Raw genomic sequence first — 21,740 nt, forward strand, 5'->3', positions numbered from 1 at the left:
CTCTCTACTCCCAGGGGAATTTTTGGGTGTGTCTGTATTGTTACAGGCATACTTGCTGACAGCTATTTTGAAATAAATTACCAAAATAATTGAAACTGGCGTGATTCTGCAGAAGTAGTAAAAATGATTTTCCATATCAGTTGGTTTATTAATCAGTGCTGCAGCCTCTTCTTTGCTGGATCATCCCAGAGGGAATGTTGCTGTGCACTGATTTCACATACTGAGGATATTTCCTTCAGGTTAGGAGCTATTCGAGTGAATAGTTATGTTGAAGCATGCGGAAGACTCAAGCTGCCTGCCTAACAAAAGGACAGGACAGCATGAGCTATGAGTCAATTTCTAAACAGTACAGTGCTTCACCTGGTGGGAAGTAGCCTGTTTGCTGAGGATGGCTTCATGGCTGGTGAAGACGAGATCCTTCGTGTTAGGTTTCTCTTCATGTTCATAGTAAGATATTGTAAAAATTCTTTCATGAACAAAGTAAAAAATATATATAGATGAAGACATGAACAGTGAAACCTTATGCTTCAGGGCATCAGTGGATTGCTGCAGGGGCGAAGCGGAAAATTTCTCTTCACACTACCAGATACTGCCTTGTTAGTGAGGTTTTCATTTTAGATATTGGCGTCTTCCAAGACAGGATACCAGGACCATACCAGATCAATGTGCCTGTGTAGCAATTTGTACCTTTCCATAAGCCTTACAAGAGCTCCATGTGTCTTTGTTTCCTCTTCCTCCCCAGCATGCAAAAGGACCTGATATTGGCCCTACTCTCTTTCCCTCCTGGCATGTATATATTTTTATTTGCTCCTGGCTTTGTAACACTCTATAAGTCTGCCACGCTATTTCCCAGTGTATGCCAGGTTCTGGCTAGTGGGGTGGGGGGAGAATCTCTGTTGTTGAATTTCCTTCAAGACCTTACTCTTGATTCTTTTACTGTAAGTCAGAGCTTTGCAAGCCAGAAGAGGCTTGGTCTGTCTGTGAAGCAGAATACTAAATCAGTGTTTATCACCAGAACGGTGGTGGTGGTTGAGCAATGTACCATCTGATAGCTGTTTGATGGGCTTGTATGAAACGAGTTGGAGGTGATGAGGTCAATGAATAGAACAGAAAAGATACAGCCCCAGCCTTAGTGAACAAGTGACCACATCACAAGAACCATGACCACGATTGGCACCAATTGACCCCCTTATTGATCATATCAGCAGACCTGCTGAATTCCTCTCTTAACCCAAAGCAGTGGTTGGTCTCTCCAGATCAGGAATGAGGCTGAGAGGAGCAGTGAGTAGAAAGTGTATATTGCTACTGTACCTTCCCAGGTAATACAGAATGGCAACCAGCACCTTCACTTAAAAGAAAAAGAAAGCAACTCCCTTTCTAACTGTTACTGGTGAAGAGTCCTAACCGAAGCCAGACTAAGCTCCCACATAGTTTATCAGGTGGCAATATTAATGTCACTGGGTTCCCTGCAGCCTGCTGGCCATGTCATCCATCCTTGGAAAGATGAGGAAACTTGGCAGTTCTGATGTGGAGGACTCTGAAGTCACGGACGAGCACACAGATGGTGAGAATTCCTTTCTGGGAACCCCTGACAGCCTTCAGGGCAGCCAGAGCACCAAGGTACAGCAGCTGCCCAAAAGCAACATCTTCGCTAGACGAGGCCGCTTTGGGATGGGGGACAGCGATAAGAACATGGCGCCCATGGACTCCTTGTACCAGATGGACCACCTGGTTTCTGCTCCCGTCATCAAGTTTAATATCAATATGGAAAGGGCAAAAATACACAATCAGTTTGCCAAGTAAGTTCCTGATATATTGGATATATATTATGACAGGGGTTGGGCTGCACAACTCAGCATTTACCCATTGCACCACAGTATTTGCTTTTACAGCAGATATTTCAGTGTTTCCTACGCTTTAAAGAATGGGAAGTATCCCAAATACTATGGTACATTTAATGAGTATTGTCCATCCGGGAGTTGTATCTCTGAATACAATCTACTCTCCAAATGAATCAATAGGAGTGAACTCAGTGCCTCTAGGAATCAAACCCTTTGGTGTCTTTCTCAAAATTAGTGGGCACCTTTGAAAATGTTGCCCTGAATCATTTATCCAAAGCTATACAGTGAATCCGTGGTAGAGCTGGGGTTAGAACTTGGGAGTTCTTAGCTCCCAGAAGCGTGATCAGATGTTAGACTTAGTTGCTTAACTGGATTTGAGTTCTTGTTCTTAACTTTTCACCAGTACAAACATAATTTCACCAGTACATCTGTTTGTCTAAACATTTATGATCTTATAGACTATACAATTCATATATGTAATATTCACTAATGTGTGTGCCACTGAAAGCCAGTAATGGAAGTATAATTGGTGGTTTTTAAGAGACTTGCTTAATCCTTACGTTTCAGTAACTAAATTTATCTTTGTTAGGCTCCTATCTACCAATTCCATTGCAAGCTGCTCAGAAAAAGCTTTCAAGTTCTATGATCGTAGAAGGATCTTTGATGCTGTAGCCCAAGGTGACACAAGTGATCTGAATGACCTGCTGATCTATCTCCATGAGACCCGGAAGCATCTCACAGACAATGAGTTCAAAGGTACCCAGTAGTGTCAGATGCATGCAAATGCCAATTCCCTCTTCCAGCAGCGCTGCTGAGGTTAAAAGATCAGCATGGTGTTAAATACATGGTAAGACATCGCAGGGGGTTCTGTGTCATGCAGGAGTTTCCCATAGTCTAGGCAATTCTCTATAAAGATGCTAGAAATTTCAGAAAAGTTTGAGAGGTTATTTGTGAAACCCTAAATGTCCGTAGGTTCTTCCATCCGTTCAGAAGATCCCAGATCCCTTGTTATTACTGCATGCCTAGGTGTCAGAGGGCAGGTTTGTAATGCCCCCTTTTATAGCTGTAACCCTTTGTGTTACAGAGCCGGAAACTGGGAAAACCTGCTTATTGAAAGCCATGCTGAATCTGCATGATGGGAAGAATGATACGATTCCCCTGCTTCTGGAAATTGCAGAGAAGACAGGCAATCTGAAAGAGTTAGTTAATGCAGAATATATTGACAACTACTACAAGGGTAAGAGAGGCAGCTGGAAGAATGTCTGGCCTTGCCTGAGCCTAAGTCTGTATAGAAAGACTGGAGATTGGTTACACAGGACCCCTGAGCCCTTTAGACGTTTCTCTGTATGTGACCAAGAATGAAGCTCTGGTTCTAGGAAAGCAGAACCACAAACTGCCAGAGAGCCTGACGATTAGTCAGCACTTGTGTTCCTGAAATACCTGGATCACACCTGCTATTTATGCCAGTGACATGTTTGGTTAATGTGGTCTAATTTTCTTCCCCTTCTAGCTGCATGTTGCTGGAATAGGGTTGGGAGCACATTGGCAGGGGAGCAAGGAAGCCTGCGTTTGCTGCCTCTGTGGGCTCCATTCCGTTGATAAATAGAGCCCTTCAGTCTCCAGTGCTGTTCAGTTTGTCCCTTTTCACCAGCATTGCATTAACCTCCGAAGGAGGAGCCTGTAGTGTCTGGCAGCTGTTTCTCTGTGTTATGTGATGTGAGATTTTCATGGTCTGATGCGTGTTTCCCTAGGTCAGACTGCTCTCCACATTGCCATCGAGAGGAGGAATATGTACTTGGTGAAGCTCTTGGTCCAAAATGGAGCAGATGTTCATGCAAGAGCCCATGGAGAGTTCTTCAGAAAAATCAAAGGGAAACCGGGCTTTTATTTTGGTAGGGAAAACAAGGAGCATGATACATGATTTCAGTCACTGATCAAGTAACCAAGAGAGTTGTCCCAAATGTGAGCTGTTCAAATACTCCTGATTATGGGGGACCGGATGACCCACAAATAGCAAGGGGGCTAATCCAACCTTCCCTAGTATTTCCCTAATGGGGACTGGGATTACAAAGGAGCTAAGGCAGTTAGGCATGCATTTCCCATTGATATTCAGTGCAAGATGGGTACCTAACCTCATTTGTCTTCTGAACTACCTCTGTATCTCTTGATGGGTTGTATCATTATTAAAGGCACCTTCTAGCCCTGCACTCAATATTTCTATAGCCATCTATTTTCAGTGGGAAGAGGATATTATAATCCAAGCACTTTTTTTTTTCTGCCTAAAACTTAGTGTATGAGGTCCCAACACAAGAAGTCTTTTGTGTGTGTGTGTGTGTGTGTGTGTGTAAAACTCCCTTAAGACATTCAGTCCTTTTAACCAAAATACATAGGGACCATTCAGTGTGCATTTCTAATTCGAGAATTCTTTTTTTTTCAACTCTTCATATGCTGGGTCCAGATAACCCCAGTCTATATTGATTAGCAAGGTATGAACATGTTCCCTAGTGAGTGACATTCATCCATGTTTAGAGGGCCTGCACAAGTTTTATGCAGTGCTTAAGTCCTATAGGGAAATACAATTTTTACAATGAGACTACGATTTGGTACAGTATTTGATGGAGAACTGCTCACCCCTGTCTGGTCATGGTGGGAGGTGCAGACTTGCACATTCTCCTTCGCTTTTAGGCTCATAAAGGTGACTTTTGTACATATGGTGAGTTTTCTGACCAGTGGTTCATGTTGCTTGCCATTAGGTGAACTGCCTCTTTCCCTGGCTGCCTGCACCAACCAGCTAGGCATTGTGAAATTCCTCCTGGAGAATCCGTATCATCCAGCCAATATAGCTGGCCAGGACTCTATGGGCAATACAGTTCTGCACGCCCTTGTGGAGATTGCAGATAACACCAAAGATAACACCAAGTTTGTAACAAAGGTGTATAACAACATTTTGATCGTTGGTGCCAAAATTAACCCGATGCTGAAGCTGGAAGAGATCACTAACAAGAAGGGACTGACTCCTTTAACCCTGGCTGCAAAGAAAGGGAAGATAGGGGTAGGTGGACACATACCTGTTACCCTTTCAAATGACACACAGTATAATCAAAACATTTACACTGGGTACATGTCATTACTTGCTGCCTGGGCCTCGCAGACCGAGATGGTGGAAAACTTTGCAGGACTTAACACTGGAGTTTAAAAAGCAAAGCTTTGGCATAGTCTAGGTAATGTGTCCAGAGGGAGTCATGTGGTACCACTACACATATGTCAGCCTAGATGGAAACAGTAAAAGTGCCCTGGCTGCTATCTCAGGTGGAGTAGGAAGCGCATCTTTGATTGGCTGACATGGCCAATTCCAAAACATTTCCCATTCACCAAGACACTGACCTCAAAGGGATATGAAACAGATGCCTCTAGATGTCTGTTTTAGGTTTCAGAGGCCAAAGATAGTCCCAAATCCTAACTGGAAGAGATCAGAGACACTTCTTTGTGTTACTGCATTAGCCCATTTGCCACATTCATATTGCCCATTCTCCAGAACCCAATGAGATCACTGGCTTTTGGATAGTGCAAGCTGTGAGCTGTACAGTATCCCAATGGCTTGATATCAGTGCAGTTAAGCCAGGGAGGAATCTGACCTCCTGTGTTATTGAGAAACTGAGTAACAAAAAATCTACCACAGCTGAAATGTTGGTCACATATTATTCTTTTGTGATTAGATTTTCGCCTATATCCTTAGACGAGAGATCAAAGAGCCTGAGTGTAGGCATCTGTCTAGAAAGTTCACCGAATGGGCCTATGGACCCGTCCACTCATCTCTTTATGACCTGTCCTCCATAGACACGTGTGAGAAAAACTCAGTGCTTGAGATCATTGCGTATAGCAGCAAAACACCAGTGAGTATGAAACCTCCTCTACACGTTCTTACTGGGTTCAGTGATCAGCTGCGTTCTGTATAGTGCATGTCTCTGAAGGTTTGCATCCTTAGTTACAAGTAAATAGTGATCAGGAACAGCGCAGAGATGTAATTTTGTTCTTGGCACGAGTCTATGCACTGACATTCCTTTTGCCCACCTGACTGTGGAAGCTAATCCCGGGACTCTTTATTGCAAACATTCCCCTTCGGCTTGAAGCCAGCAGTACTGTTCACAGGAGTGCTTGCTCAGACAAGTAAGGGTACGGTCATACCATACAGCAAGCCTCTGTGTTGTATGTCATTCCCTGGCACTCTTTGGGTTCCTGAGAGAAACATTTTATAGTTAGAGCAGGGGACTGGGAGACAGGCCTCCTGGCTTCTGTTCTCAGCTCTGCTCCTAATTCACTGTGCAACCCTGGACAAATCATTCTACTTTAGTTTCCCTATCTGTGAAACGGGGATAATGACACTTCCCTGCCTTCTGGGGATTGGAGAATGTGTTCGCTATGGTCAATGAGGTTTCATTTACTGTTTGCAAAGCCCTTTGGCAGGTGCTCTCTCATCTTACGTGTGTATTGGCTTCTTTGGGACTCGCATTCCTTCCCTCTCTCCTCCCCCTCGCAGAATCGCCATGAGATGCTGCTGGTAGAGCCCCTGAACAGGCTGCTGCAGGACAAGTGGGACCGATTCGTCAAACGCCTATTTTACTTCAACTTCTTTGTTTATGCCATGCATGTTATCATCCTCACCATTGCCGCCTACTTCAGACCTGTGGAGAAACATGGAAAGGTACTTCACTGGTCATGCTCATCAGTGCGACCACCCCGGAGATGAATTCCCAGGCCTGCCTGCCATGTTCATGGTGCCAGAGCTTAAAAGGTTCTTCCTTCTTTCCTGAGTGAGGAAGAGAAAGGGCGCAGAGGAAGGATTCCTCCTCCAGCCCCTCCTTGGAGAATGGAGGAAGCAGTGCTTTTAGGGACCAATCCTAGGGGAAGCCAAGCACCTTCAACTGCTCAGCAGACAGGTCCTTTTCCATCTTCAGCTGTGCTGACCCTTTGCTCCTGTGTTATGCAGCCTCCCTTCAAATTTGAATACACCACTGAGGAGTGTTTTCGAGTCACCGGAGAGATCCTGAGTGTGCTGGGAGGTCTCTATTTCTTTTTCAGAGGGGTAAGAGCTTTGAAATGTCTCTTTAGAGCCATGTGGATAGGTGGGAGCCAAAAACAGGTGCCCCCCTTGATTTGGGCTAGTTGCTATTAGAGTCCATCCCTCACTCGAAAGCTGCAGATAGTTTTCAATGGCATGGCCAGGAGCTGTCAGGTTTCTACTGAGCTTCAAAGCTAAAAGAAAAGGAGTACTCGTGGCACCTTAGAGACTAACAAATTTAGTTAGTCTCTAAGGTGCCACAAGTGATCTTTTTCTTTTTGCAGATACAGGCTGCAACACGGCTGCTACTCTGAAACCTACAAAGCTAAGGTGCAGTTGCCTGTCATGCTACTGTGTGAGAGGGAAGGCCCTACAAAGTCTAGGAGTGCCTGAGCACAGATACTAGCCGAGACAAGGTTTAACGGGGTACTGAATATAGCGAGGGCCTGTACCATTAAGGACTTTAGAGATCATCAGTGCTATTTTAAACACAAACTGTTACTGCGTGGTGGCCAATGTAAAGAACGCACAGCAAATACAATGTGATCACAGTTGCTCAAACCAGTGAGCAAATGGGCTGCTGTCTTCCATCCAAGCTGCAAGCTCCAGAGTAGTGCTACACTGAGGGGATAACCCTAATTGAAGCTCATGCTTACTGGAATGTGTGTTTCTTCTGAGAGGTCCTTGTGGTGAGCTAACTTAGGGTGAGCTGTTTCCCTTTTCCCAGCTTGGCCCTGGCTCAGCAGACCTCCCGAGCACTTACAGGGGCAGTGGTTGCAGCAGCATTTCCAACAAGTGTGATCCAGATAACAGTCAGCACTTAGATACAGAGTGATGGGTCCCCCGGGCAGATTCGCAGTGGAAATCTACTTGCCAACCTGAAACTGGCTTTTCTTCTCCCTTTTTTGCAGATACAGTATTTCCTGCAGAGGCGGCCCTCATTGAAGACTCTGCTAGCTGACAGTTACAGTGAGGTTCTTTTGTAAGCTTCTCAGCAACTTCTTTATTTGCCTTTGAATGTGGCATTTAGGAGCCTGAGGGACTCATGGCCTTGGCTTGAGCCAGGCAGCTCATGTACGGGCTTTGAAATAAGCTCAGTGCTTTTCAGCCCCCAGTTCTCCTAGCACTTTACGCAGGTGGCGCCAGGTCATAACCCTCATTTACAGGTGGGGAACGTGAGGTGCTGAGAGGTTTACTGACTGGGTCCCGCAGCAGAGCCAGGAATAGATCCCAGGACTCTTGACTTGCAGTCCAATGCCCTGGGCACTGGGCCATGCTGAAACCTCTCTTGTCCCCAATGGTACCTTCCGCTTTACTCTATTGGAGCCCTCTGCCTTCTCCAGTCGGAAGGCTGCTACACAGGGCAGCTCCCTGAACTGCTGCCAGTCCTGTGGTGAGAGAGAGGGAGTACCAGAGAGAGCAGTGCTCGAGGACAACACAGAAAATTGTGGCTTGTCTTGCTGACACCCTGCAAGACAGAAGAACAGCAGTGGGGTTGAAGAAACAGGGATATGTGGGAAACTTGGGAGTTATCAAGGGGAGAGGAATTGTGGAGGGTGCAGAAAACAAGTGAAGCATGAAAGGAAAGAATCTTTCAAGGGATGGAGGTTGGCCTAGGAGGACATGCCTGTCCAGGTGGGTTCTAATGGGCTTTTGGAGAGTTCCTGAGTCCACTGCTTATGTCTTCATCCCTCCTTTCTTGCCTAACTGGGAGGATCTACACTCTGCTTGGACCATGCTTGTCTTTCAGCTTTGTCCACTCGTTGTTACTGTTGAGTTCAGTGGTGCTGTACTTCTGTGGCCAGGAACTTTATGTGGCATCCATGGTGTTCTCCTTGGCACTGGGCTGGACTAACATGCTGTACTACACCCGAGGATTCCAGCAGATGGGAATTTACTCTGTCATGATTGAGAAGGTCAGTCTAGGGAGCAGCTGGCAAGCACTGCTGAATTTTCACAGAGCCACCGACTCAACCTTATGGTTTAAACCAGGGAGAGCAGCTTTATTTTCACCGCGGGGGGCGGGGGGGGGGGGAATCTACTCACTGTTCCAGTGAGTCTGAAAAGGCTCATGTCCGTTAACTCTACTCTCCTCCATTATTTTCAGGCCTTCTCCACAAAGAAGTCTGACCTCTTCATGTGGTCTAGCCAACCAGCCTATAGAGGGGGACAAAGAACCACACTGTCTTAGCTTGATTCACACATGAAAAGTTGAAAATATATTTGGCATTAAATATATTGCATATGCATGTAATAGGTTTTATGAATAATGCAAAGGAAATGTTCTCTATATTGAAAGCCAGTACTAGGAAACGCAGTCATGGTGTAAGGCAAGGGCAGTGAGTTCACACTGTATAGTTCCTTCTTGGAGCAAAATCAGGACTTTCCACCACTCTTGGTTGCAGTTTGTGTTAGAGTCCTATAAAATGTTCTGTTTCCATGTTGCAGATGATCCTGAGGGATTTATGTCGCTTCATGTTTGTCTACCTAGTATTTCTCTTGGGATTTTCCACAGGTAATGTCACCCTGGGAGTTATTTTTTCTTAGAAAATCAATGAGATTTAGCAAAAATTACCTTTTCAGTTAATTTAGAATTCCCTTTACCAACTAGAAACTAAGAAATCTACATCATGCCCCCGTACAAAATCTCTACCACATAAAAAAATAAAGAATACTATTACTTAGCATTTATATGGGGCTTTTTACCCATAGATCTCAAAGGGGCTGGCCAAGCAGCATTATTCCCATTTCACAGATGGAGAAACTGAGACACCACATTTTCAAGTAATCTCTAATTTTGGATGCCTCCATGTTGGGTGCCCAACTTTAGAATCCTGGGGACTGATTTTTCAGAGCTTCTGACTCCCCACAACTTCACCTGCAGTCGATGGCTGTCAATATATTGTGTCTAATCAGATACATCTTTGCAAGTTTTTCGTTGTTTGCAAAATGAGCATGATCTCTGAGTATCTTTTTCTTGTATACATGGCTCCTCCCATCTGCAACAGCTGTGGTGACTCTGATTGAAGATGACTATGAGGGACAAGAAAATAACAGCTCTCTCTGCATCCGATCAGGCCAGCTGAAGCGTGGCCGCATGTCGTACAACAGTCTGTATTACACCTGCCTGGAGCTGTTCAAGTTCACCATTGGCATGGGAGATCTAGAGTTCACTGAGAACTACAGGTTTAAGTCTGTCTTTGTCATCCTGTTGGTCCTCTACGTCATCCTCACCTACATTCTCCTGCTCAACATGCTGATTGCGCTGATGGGGGAAACTGTGAACAAAATCGCGCAAGAGAGTAAGAGCATCTGGAAACTCCAGGTTTGTCGATCCCCCAAGAGTTCTGGTTTTATGTTGGAACTAGAAAGAGAACTTGGGGGATAAGCACTTTAAGGGGAATCTGGAGGGATTGGTATGTTTCTAAACTTGCAGATTTTCATGGCTTTCTATCTCCCGATTCCTTACCCATGAGCACAAGCCTGTATGACTGTCCTTGGCCCCTTTCCTCATCTGGTGCATGATGCACTGTTTAAGCAGATGTTGTTGATATACACTGAATATTTCACAGATGTTTGCAGTTTAAGAAAATAAATATTTTTATTATTAGACAATAACAAAGTCAAAAACCAGAAGGCATTTAGGCTCTTGACACTGGAAAACCATGATCAGAATATGAAAAGATAGAGATTATGCATTGGATGAAAGCAAGTGCCTTCTGCCAGGTTTGCAGACCATGTAATGTCAGCTTTTGTGTACAAAAAGAAACCCTGTAGTTCTAACTACGTAACAGTAATCATCCATCGTTTTAAAAGACACACTTCTAGAGAAATTTCCTGTGTTTGTGGTTGGCGTGATCATTGCCCTAGGCTGACAATGCAGGTGAAAGTTCGGGGATTCTTGTTTTATAAAGAAAGGACTCAACATTTGTATAAATATAGTTAAATGCTAGCTGTTCCCCACTCCCCTTGCTTTTTTCAATTGGTAGAGAGCCATCACCATCTTGAATATTGAAAACAGCTACCTGAACTGCATGATAAGCTCATTCCGATCCGGGAAGCGAGTCTTAGTGGGAACCACACCTGATGACAAGGACGATTACAGATGGTGTTTCAGGTAACCTGGTTTTATTTTAAATAGACAATCTTTTACAGAAACATATCTACAGGCTGGGATGGCTCAATAACTGGTAATGGGATGCAGAGCTCTTAAACTTAGGGTGACCAAAAATTACACTAAGTGATAGCTGTTCAGTGGCCTGAGTGAAATAGGTTCTTAGTCCAATTTGCAATAGACTTGGTCCAGCCTGCTGGGTCTGAGAAGGGCCAGAATGCCAAGCAGACTTTCTATGTTAAAATAGCAGCATTGTGTCCTCTCATCGCTGTCAGACTCAAAGCAGCATCATAATTCAACAGATAATGAACAGATACTGCAACTGAGCCTTTTTCTTTCGATATCTGATTCTACGTTGCTTTACTTCTTGGGCCACTGTGACGCAAACTGCTCAGTGGGGAGAATCCTAGCGGAGTGCAGAGATTGAGTATCTGACCTATGCAACAGGGACGTCTATGGCATTCCCTGCCAAACCGTGAAGCGTTGGCAGAACTGTTACACAGCAGGTCTGCGATAGCCAGAACTCTTCCTTGTGTGGTGATTGGCTAGTGGATCTGCATACTCATAGATTCACCAGCCCACAGCCAACCCTCTGCCCTGGGACACAAGGACAGAGTGTGACCATGGAATCTGTTGGTGTTTCTCTGCATAGTATGATATAAATTTAATTGAGTCAGCCTGGTTTCTCCTCAGGTGAACGTTACAGAATTCTTTGTGGGCAGTTGCCTCAGTCCTCAGGCTGAGAGTGGCCTTTTGCAAATATCCAGTAGATGGAGAATTTTATTTGGTATATAAGGGACTTTAATATAGAACATTAAACCCACAGGAGCTTTAATCAGCCACAAGGATTAGGCCAGCACCATTCTGCAACACTTTACTTCACAAAAATTCCAGGATTATTGCTGTGTACCTTGAGTATTTCAAGAGTAGTAATTACTATTCTACAAGAATTATCTATGAGTAGTTTGTCCACACAGAGAACTGGTTGCGTGACAAAGTTATACTGTGCATGAGGTCCTTGAGACTCTAGATTCCTTTTTGGAGAATAAATTAGATCCCCTTCAACATGACATCACTCTTTTTCTCTCTCCAGAGTCGATGAGGTGAACTGGTCCACGTGGAACACTAATCTGGGCATAATCAACGAGGAGCCCGGATACAGCATGGGCTTGAAGCGAAACTCAAGTTTTTCTTTTAAGTCTAGCAGAGGTGAGGAATCTATGCATGGAAACACTCTGGTTCTTCCCATATTCTGACGATATTAGACTATCCATTTGGTTATAAAGGCAGCGTAATGTAGTGCAAGTTTATACATCTCTCAGTGAGACTTCCAATAGCTACATGAACTGCTGTTAAATGAACACAGTGGGCAAAAGGATTAAAATGAACTAACCCTGTATTCATTTTGCAGTTTTATTCTTTGGAATTCTCTAGCTCCCTCAAATTCCTCACTCTGGATGTTTTTGGATGGTGTGTAATGAGTGGCACACCTTGGTGAGCTGGGTAGAGATGGCAGCAGTGTATCATAGGAGCCACTCTCTGATGCCCCAGTCCCACAGTTCAGTAGCTCACTAGCCAGGGCAGAAGATCCCCAGTTCATAGATCAGTGGATGTACTTGTCACCTTAAAAGAATGGAAAACTGACAGAAGAATAAAACTCTTAAAAGAATAAAATCTTCACTTGTGCTTTATATTTATATCAGCTTTCCTCTGTGTTGGAAACCAGGAATATTCTAGTCTGTTTCTATAGGAAAAAAACATTAATAGCCACTTTGCTTATAAGTTTCAGGGAAAAACTGGAAGACCTTGGTTCCACTTTTGAGAGATGGGAGCAGGCGAGAGGAGGCACAGAAACAGCCAGAAGAAGCCAAGTTAAAACCCATTTTGGAACATGATTATGAGCCTGAAGACTCTGGGGCAAGGAAGTCTGTGTAGCTTTTTGTTTGTTGTTGAATATAATTGTTCTTAAGACGAAAGTTAATTATAATTGTTTTTAAGTGTATTGTCTGTGTTCACAGACCATGGACTTGGAGCCCTTTATGAGAATAGGGCATTATTGCAAAAGGACTGAGGAAGTTACTGTATGTAATAACTCGTTAAACATGCTAAGTAAATAGCTTGTTAGTTAAGACCATGTTTCCATAGTTATTTCCAACATGAGTCTGCCAAAAATTGGTCATTGTGTCTCCGTTACTGGTTAGGTATTTATCTCCAGATCAACCACACTAGAAGGCTCTCTCTTGAGCTTTGTACATCACACATGCTGGTTAAAAGCAGGAAATAAACTTGAGTATTTTTGCCCACAAGGAGTTTTCCTCACCTCCCAGTGCAAAAACTACAGATGGCCTAGACCTTGAGGTTTCCTACCTGGCCCAAACAAGAGACATAAAAGACTCTGTTGGATTTCACTGCTTGCTCCCCATCTCCACATCCTAACTGACCCTTGGGAGGCTCCTCAACTGCTTGGTGGAATGCTCTATAGCAGTCTTCTGCCTGTGGGACTTCTCTGGGATAGAAAGAATGTCACAGCTTCTAACACAGGTACTCAGGCTGCAGTGAGTTCGATTTAAGTTTTCAGTCATCACACAGTCTGTAGCACTGATACAGAAATATGGTTTTATTGAATAGGTTTTAACTTCATCTTTACCATACCCCAAAATTACAGCAATCACTGTTGTTTTGGTTATTGGACAGAATCTATTATCAACTCCCTGAGAAACAGTCCCCAAAAGCTAACACATATTATGCCAGTACAGGTATGAAATATCGGCGGGTATGATTTGTAGAGCCCTGCATGGATACAAAATATATATCCGCGGATATAAATCAGTAGCTGCGCAGTGCCCCGCACTGGCAGCTCCTCCAGCATGGCTACTGGGGTGGGCACCTGTGGGCAAGGAGCCCCATGGGCAGGGGTGGGGACAGTACAGCCATGCAGGAGAAGCTACCAGTGTGGGGCATTGGCTCCTGAGAGTGGCAGCCTGACAAGCTGCTGCTTTCACCACTGTCATTTCCAGTAGAGCCCTGCAGCTCTGTGGATACTGATTTATATCCAGAGGTATCTGCATCCACGGATATAAATTTTGTATCTGCGCAGGGCTCTACATTTGTATAGTCAAGTTTATAATGAGCTGTACTTACATGTTATATAATTTGCAAGAGAAAGGAAGAGCACATAAATGTGTATATCTATTTAGAGAGCTATATAGTAATGGACAGCATACCCCCATATCTCAATGTCTGTACTTTGACCCGTTAAACTTTTACCCCCAATCGGGGAGATTGCAGATTATGTATTCCTTATGCCACCCGTTCCTAAACCAAATTTCGCACCCCTTGATAATCTGTACCTTATTCCCTGATAACCAGAAACTTCTATGCTTAAACTCTGTACCGTTTTCTTTTTACTTCAACATTATCTTAATAAAATTATTAAATCTGTTCTTATTTACTTTACAGTTCAAAGCAAATGCAGAAGGAATCTGACTTGCAGTGAAAGAGTATACACGTACAAGAACTTAAAGAAACCAACACCTCTTCAGACATCTGATTCTTCTACTGATGTGTTGCTTTCTTCAGGTTCCCTTTTCCCCATCACATCTCTCCTTGACCCTGGAGAAGAAATATTGAGAAGGTGAAACTGCTGGCATGAGAAGAACAAGCCAATTTTCTCTGTTTAGTTTGGATGCAATTTGGAGGAATCAGTTGCAGTTAGAGGTCTGGGTTTGTTTTCAGTGAAACTGACAAAAATCCAGTTACAAGTAATTACAAGATCAGGAGAACAAAATGCTATCCAACAACCACCTAAGTTTGCAAATGAACTTAAATTTTGGATTTCTTTTAACTTCTGCATTTATATTCAAAATTATATCTGCTCTAACCACCACACAGAATGACATTATTCTCATTGGCAGCACTTTATTTAACATGGCAAAAACAACCATATAAACCTGTAACGCTGCAGTTCTGTAACATCTACAGAACCCATACCATGGGTGAAATCCTGTCTCCATTTAAGTCAATGGAAATTTGCCATTGACTTCAATGGGGTCAGGTTTTCATCCAATGTAATTAAATACTATCGTTGTAAGAGAAGAACTACCCAAAGTGACTTAGAACTTGCAGTTTTCACATCTCATCAGAACACAAGTGCTTTATCGGGCAGAAATAACTGTCACTGTCTTTTAATATCATGTTAACTATTATAGGCCCAGCCCTGCAGTTCTGATTCCAAATTCCTTTTGAAGTCAGTGGGAGTTTTGCATAAACAAGGTCTTCAAGATTTGGCCCCTGTGTAATTAAAAGCCACAAAGCTCCTCTATTCAACACAAGGCTAGTCTTGGAGGTTGTTGGTATGGTAGCTAATGTAATTCTAGTCATAGGTCCACTGGAATGATTACTGAAGTTTAAGGGCAGTAAAGTTATCCTACAGCTAAAAATGAGGTCTCATCCATTACCTCTTTTCTTTTCCTTTGCAAGGGGAACAGGATCTTCATTCAGGCTTATCAGTGTGTTACTCCATTGGATTTTGTTCACTTCATTCACCCTGTTCGTTTTAAGCAAACATATAAAGAGGGGCACTTCATGCATCTGGCAAAAGTGGGTTATAGCCCATGAAAGTTATGGCCAAATAAATTTGTTAGCCTTTAAGGTGCCACGGGACTCCTTGTTATATAAAGAGGAAGCTTACAAATCTGAAGTTTATTTTTATTCATCTAAAAGCTGGGTTCAGCATAGCCAAGTTCCATATAACTCTAGTGATGGGGTGCTTCAGAAGGTGCAGACTTAAGATGCATATCTAAACTATCTGAAACTATGGAGAATTCCACCATTAATGTGACCTTCTGCTATATGCAACCCCCCTCCCCAACTCTATCTGTTGTCACAGGGGTGCCTATCTCCTTAGTATCGAAGAGCCTTCCAACAAAAGTAAACACAAATCTCTCTCTCCCAGCCCTGGTGCTGTGGCCTGCTGCCCTCCTCTTGTGTCTTTGGTGGAGGGATTACCTTCACCTCCACTGTCTCTGCAGGACCCACTGACCCTTAAAGCCCTGAATGGTCTTCAGGTGTGCATGTATGCTAAGCTGTATCTGGGAACAGCAGAGAGCTTGGGCCCATCACATTTAGGCATAATAAAATAGCTTAATCAAGCTTTTATTAAATATGTAGTTACTTTGATTTCTAGAGGTCTCACTGTACCCACCGTAAGCAAGTTCTCTCATCTTCCTTTTTATCAGGGGTATATCCAACTAGTGTATTGGGGTGAATTTTTTTTTCTTTGGACACTGGCAAACTTCTTTCCAGATCCAGTGTGGTCATGGCTTTCTGGAAAACAGTTACAATGTATAATCAACATGATGCCAAACAATGAATCGTTCAGGGTATGCTCTAGCATGAGGCTGCTACTGCAGCATGTTCTCGCTGTCAGCAGATCATTCTAGCAGCACAACATTTTCAAAGGATGCAGGTTTGAAAGTTGGGAGGAGGTATTAGTGTTCTTAGAGTGGGATTTTCCAGGTGGTGCTCTTAACTTTGCACCCACTGAAGTTAATGGTAATATACCCACTGAATGTAGGAACGGCCATACTATGACAGGCCAGTGGTCCATCTAGCCCAGTATCCCGTCTTCCAGCAGTGGCCAATGGCCAGTGCTTTAGGGGGAATGAACAGGACAGGGCAGTTTTGAGTGATCCATCCCCTGTAATGCAGTCCCAGCCTCTGGCAGCTGGAAGTTTAGGGACACCCGTAGCATGGGGTTGTGTTCTTGATCATCTTCCCTAATACCCATTGATGGACCAATCCTCCATGAACTTATCTACAGTGGGAACAGTATTAGGCCATTGTTTGAGAACTTTTGAAAATCCCACATACAAATGTAAACAATTTAAGTGTTTTCTGGTATGACTTTCTACCATTTTAAAAAGCATGTCATACTTACACAGCCAACTTCACATGGAGAAATGGTGACATCTAGTCACCACTTGAGGCCCTTGCAGATGAATGATTACTATAGATACCCTATGGGCATACACTAATTGTTTAGATTTAGCCTATTAAAGGGAATTATTCTGTATTCAGGTTGGATAATAAGGGCCCAATGGATGTGTTGTGTGTCTCTAGTGTCATGCTGTATAGCTTCCATTCTAAGACCGTTCTGGAGCCTGGCTATGATGTAGCCATTTCCAGGTATTTGTTGATTTAAAAGTTTTGTTACCTGTAATAGCAATGTAAAATAGACATTTAATTTTTCTTAGGTTCTTGGGAGGTGGAAGAAAAGTGTGACAGAAGTGACAGGTAGATGAGACAATAGTGTATACAAAATAGTGTGTATGTCTGATCATATTACAGTGTCTTGTCACTGATTTTGAATTGATAAAGGCAAAAGCCTCACCTGGAGCTTCCAGATTTTCTCACTTCCTTGGGACACTGCGCTGACCGTCTCCCCCATCAGCGCGATCAGCATGTTTAAGAGGAGCACAAAGGTGAGCATCACATAGCAGATGAGAAGAAGCGTGAAAACCTCAAAGTACTTGGAATCCTCATTCCCTGAAAGGTCCCCGCGGCCTAAGGTAAGCTTGAAGAGCTCAAACACTGCAGTGTGAAAGCTGCGAAATGGGCTGCACAGTGTGTCCTGGGGACAGTCATTCATCAGAGAAGCAAGAGCCGCAGAGTAAAAGAAAATCCATATCAGACACCAGGAAAGGGATGGGAAAAATCACTGCACTGACCAAGAAGATAACACTGAATTTCCATTGTCTGAGCTACTGATACTGAGTACAATATTCATTCAATTTCATACAAATTTAGACTTGATTTCTGTCAAAATTATTTTCTGATAACGCGAATTTAGTTCCCCCTTTGTTGGCATATGTTGCACATAACTAGGTAACGGTTCTACTGTTCCTGGGTAAAGTCCATTATGAATACCCAGGACTTGATCTAGCTAGCCCTTTACGGTGTGTTCTTGCTTTTCCTTCCGCATATTTCCCGAGCTCTTACTGCACATTTGAAATGTAACGCCCCACCTTTTACTGCACAATCTCAGTGACATATGGGAATTAGAACCTGGTTCACCCCAAACGAAAAGCCCAGGACTGGAAAAGGTTTGAATAGCTCTAGATTTAGCTCAGATGGTGGTGGCTTTTTCAGAAATGGGGGTGTGGGCTGCCTAGTGGTAGTGATGCTTGAGGAACCCCAGAATCATAGGATTGATTCATTTCTTATCCTTTTCATCTTTCCATATCATTAAATTCAAATTAATATTTACTCTAATTATATATATTAATATGAGAAACTTCTTACCTGCTCCAAAACCTACTAGGAAAACCCCATAAACCAAAAGGAACCTAGAAACATCCCTTAAAATCATCTGAAAAAGCATGGAAAACATAGAAAGAAGAGTATTGTTGGAAAGCTCTTAGACAATAATATGAAAGCTCTGTAGTTCACCAAAATATCTAGCTCTGGAGTCTTGTGGTGTATAGGCATAGAGAATATTTAGGGTTGTAGCTGCATATCCATATACTTTCATGTGTATTATAGTTTCACACAATAGAATACAGTAAAGCTGTCCCATTGTGATAGCTCAGGATTTGTATAAAGCATCGTTTCAGTACAGCAAACAAATTGTTAGGCAAATTTAAGTGAATAGGAATAGTTTAGCATATTTTACTACTGGTTGGTTGAAACATGTTTGAATGGAACAAAAGAGCTGCTATGGTCTATATTTATGTTCATAATCCAAAGATTTACAGGAAAATATTTGTGGAGAATACTTTAGCAATAGGATCTTTCCAGCTTTTGGGGTTAAAATTCTCCACTCCCACATGAACAAGTTATGCTGTGTTTTTTATACCTATATTAACATGTTTTTAATATGTAAATATAAATTAAATCAAAGGTCTTTGAACTTACCTTTTGAATCATTATAGTGTAAATGCCAGTGATTCTGAACCCTCTGAAATAGTACAAGATATTGAACCATCCCAAAGCTAAGGCAAAGACCCTCAGTATAACATAAGCTTCTACTTGCATGATGTACAAGGTATGTGTGCATATCACCAGCAGTGCTTGAATGAAACTGGGGGGAAAAAGAAATCATAGTCAAATATTGAGATACTTCCCACCTGTTGTTACTGAAATATATGTATTCATTAAATGTATGCAATGCAATTTCAAACAGTTACAAAGTCTAGTCTGATTGGCTTACAGAAACACAAGATAGTTTGTATTTAAAAGGCTCCCTAGTCCCATTGTGACAAGGTAATACACTATGTAATATTCAGTGGGGGGAAAAAAGAGTACAACTTACAAGAGAACATAGAAATAGTTATTCTGAAGAAAAGAGCGTAATGTTAAAGGCCACATCCAGAAGATCTCTAAACCCTAAAAAACAAAAATATGGATCAAATACAAGCCCTTCCACTTAACTTAGTTAACACTTTTCAAGATCTGATTTTGAAATATGTTCTAGTTCATCACCTTTGGTAACCTAGTGTCTGTTGGAGCGTGATCCCTCTATGACCTTAAGAAAGGACATTAATGTGTTGTGCTGAAGTTTCCTGGGAAACCCTATGCCTTGCTTTGCTCAGTAGGGGTGAAATTCTCCTCTGTATAGAAGGTCAGCACACGGCCAATACACCACATAGGTCCTATTCTGAGGGTGTAAGTGGGATATAAGTGGTGCATAAGTCTTGTGCTGGTCCTCTGCATGGGTGAACTTCTCCACAATGCCAGTGTTTCTCATAACAGACATCACTAACAGCTCTAGTGAAGGAGAAATACAGCCATATACTTTATTATTTTGGAGCAGCAGCTCTGCTATAGTTAAAGTTAAGAGTCATTGATTGTTTGAAATATATTAGTGTGTATAGAAAAGGAGTACTTGTGGCACGTTAGAGACTAACCAATTTATTTGAGCATAAGCTTTCGTGAGCTACAGCTCACTTCATCGGATGCATACTGTGGAAAATACAGAAGATGTTCTTATACATACAAACCATGAAAAAATGGGTGTTTACCACTACAAAAGGTGGTCTCTCCCCCCACCCCACTCTCCTGCTGGTAATAGCTTATCTAAAGTGATCACTCTCCTTACAATGGGTATGATAATGATCACTCTCCTTACAATGGGTATGATAATCTTTATCATACCCATTGTAAGGAGAGTGATCACTTTAGATAAGCTATTACCAGCAGGAGAGTGGGGTGGGGGGAGAGACCACCTTTTGTAGTGGTAAACACCCATTTTTTCATGGTTTGTATGTATAAGAACATCTTCTGTATTTTCCACAGTATGCATCCGATGAAGTGAGCTGTAGCTCACGAAAGCTTATGCTCAAATAAATTGGTTAGTCTCTAAGGTGCCACAAGTACTCCTTTTCTTTTTGCAAATACAGACTAACACGGCTGTTACTCTGAAACCTGTCATTAGTGTGTATGTTTCTAATATAGCAAAACTTGTATGTCTTGTGATCTGTATTCTTTTCTGCCTTTGTCAGAGTGATCTCATCGTCTTGGATTGTATCATATTCCAGTGGCTAGAAGTGTGATCATACTTACATTCTTATCCATCAAGTAAATGGCTACTATAAAAATGTAAATTTGCCCCACAGGAAGCCAGAGGTTTCCACCTTCTGCCTCATGGAGAGGCTGCTGCAAAATAGGTACAGTGGTGTTGGGAGCTGCCATCTGCTGAAAGAAACCGGGAAGGAAACAAGAGAAAAAAGTCAGACTGTGAGAGAATACTGTGATTGACAGTCCTTTGTCTAGGGGTGACTGATGAATATAAGAGAGGAAAGCAATGACAAACAGCAAGTAGGGTGTCAAAGATAGATTAAATCTCTTTTTATTTCTCTAGTCAAGGACCAGTTCAGTAAATGGTCTCATATGCTCAGGGTTTTTATTCAGAGACTGATGGTAAAAGCTAAAACTAAAAAAAAAAAAAAAAAAAAAAAAAAAAAGCACTTTCATCCAGGTTGCCTTTATAAACCAAGGCTCTAGGTTTTCTATAGTTGCACTTTGTCATTTTTAGCTAATTACAGTGTAATGGATGTTTCTGTATTGAGAATGTTCTCCATCCCGATTACAAACAGTGGACAACTCAGAGGGGCAGTATAAAATGTTCATCAGTGCTCTGAATGTTATGGGCCCGCAATATCAGACAAGGAAGTTATATGTGAGGCCACAAATGTGGGCTGGGGAAAAAGGGACTGCTAACTAGAGAAATACCCCTTTAGGCAATGCTAACAACAAGATTTGTTTAGTTCACAGTGTTGGGAGCTACTATAGCTTTTGGTGTCTTTATTTCCCATTCATTTCAGTGATCTCTTTCTGTCTTTTTTGTTGCTAGAGGCCGCAGAGATCAGAAAACTGTCTCTCCTTATTACTGTCTTATCAAGCGAAAGAGTAAATGGTAAAGGAACAAGCCCAGGAGCATATAAGTTTATATTTGCTCCATTAATGTGAGTCAGCATTTCCTCCTTATAGAGCTCCCTGGTCCTCTTCTTACTCTCTGCAGCTTCCTCTGACATCTGAAACTAAGATGAGGTTTGAAGGTGTGATCCAAAACTCACTGAACTCATTGGAAAGACTCTCAGTGACTTGAAGGGGCTTTAGATCAGGTCTTTTAGGCAGTGTTAGTTAAGCCTTCTCATCTCTCATAGTGCTCACTGACACATCATGCCTGTATTCTGAGACTCCTCCCAAACCCACAGTGCAATACCAG

General features: G+C 42.6%; 1 protein-coding gene across 1 annotated transcript; it reads left to right on the forward strand.

Moving 5' to 3' along the window:
• On the forward strand, nt 1–14,340 carry LOC102933871 (transient receptor potential cation channel subfamily V member 1). The gene is made up of 15 exons (XM_037880721.2): nt 1–1,799; nt 2,431–2,597; nt 2,926–3,078; nt 3,593–3,733; nt 4,595–4,893; nt 5,558–5,734; nt 6,379–6,543; nt 6,829–6,924; nt 7,812–7,882; nt 8,651–8,816; nt 9,349–9,415; nt 9,909–10,225; nt 10,890–11,017; nt 12,108–12,223; nt 12,798–14,340. Exons 1-15 carry the CDS (start codon nt 1,483–1,485, stop codon nt 12,947–12,949), a joined length of 2,532 nt encoding a protein of 843 aa, XP_037736649.1. The 5' UTR covers nt 1–1,482; the 3' UTR covers nt 12,950–14,340.
• The last annotated feature ends 7,400 nt before the right edge of the window (nt 14,341–21,740 follow it).

The sequence above is a fragment of the Chelonia mydas genome, chromosome 17 (assembly GCF_015237465.2).
Source record: "Chelonia mydas isolate rCheMyd1 chromosome 17, rCheMyd1.pri.v2, whole genome shotgun sequence".
NCBI lineage: Eukaryota > Metazoa > Chordata > Testudines > Cheloniidae > Chelonia > Chelonia mydas.

Excerpts from the sequence above, each read along its gene's own strand:
- LOC102933871 (XM_037880721.2), top strand. The coding sequence starts at position 1,483 with ATGTCATCCATCCTTGGAAAGATGAGGAAACTTGGCAGTTCTGATGTG. Across the intron at positions 3,079-3,592 it reads TATTGACAACTACTACAAGG|GTCAGACTGCTCTCCACATT; the intron begins GTAAGAGAGGCA and ends GTGTTTCCCTAG. Across the intron at positions 5,735-6,378 it reads CGTATAGCAGCAAAACACCA|AATCGCCATGAGATGCTGCT; the intron begins GTGAGTATGAAA and ends TCCCCCTCGCAG.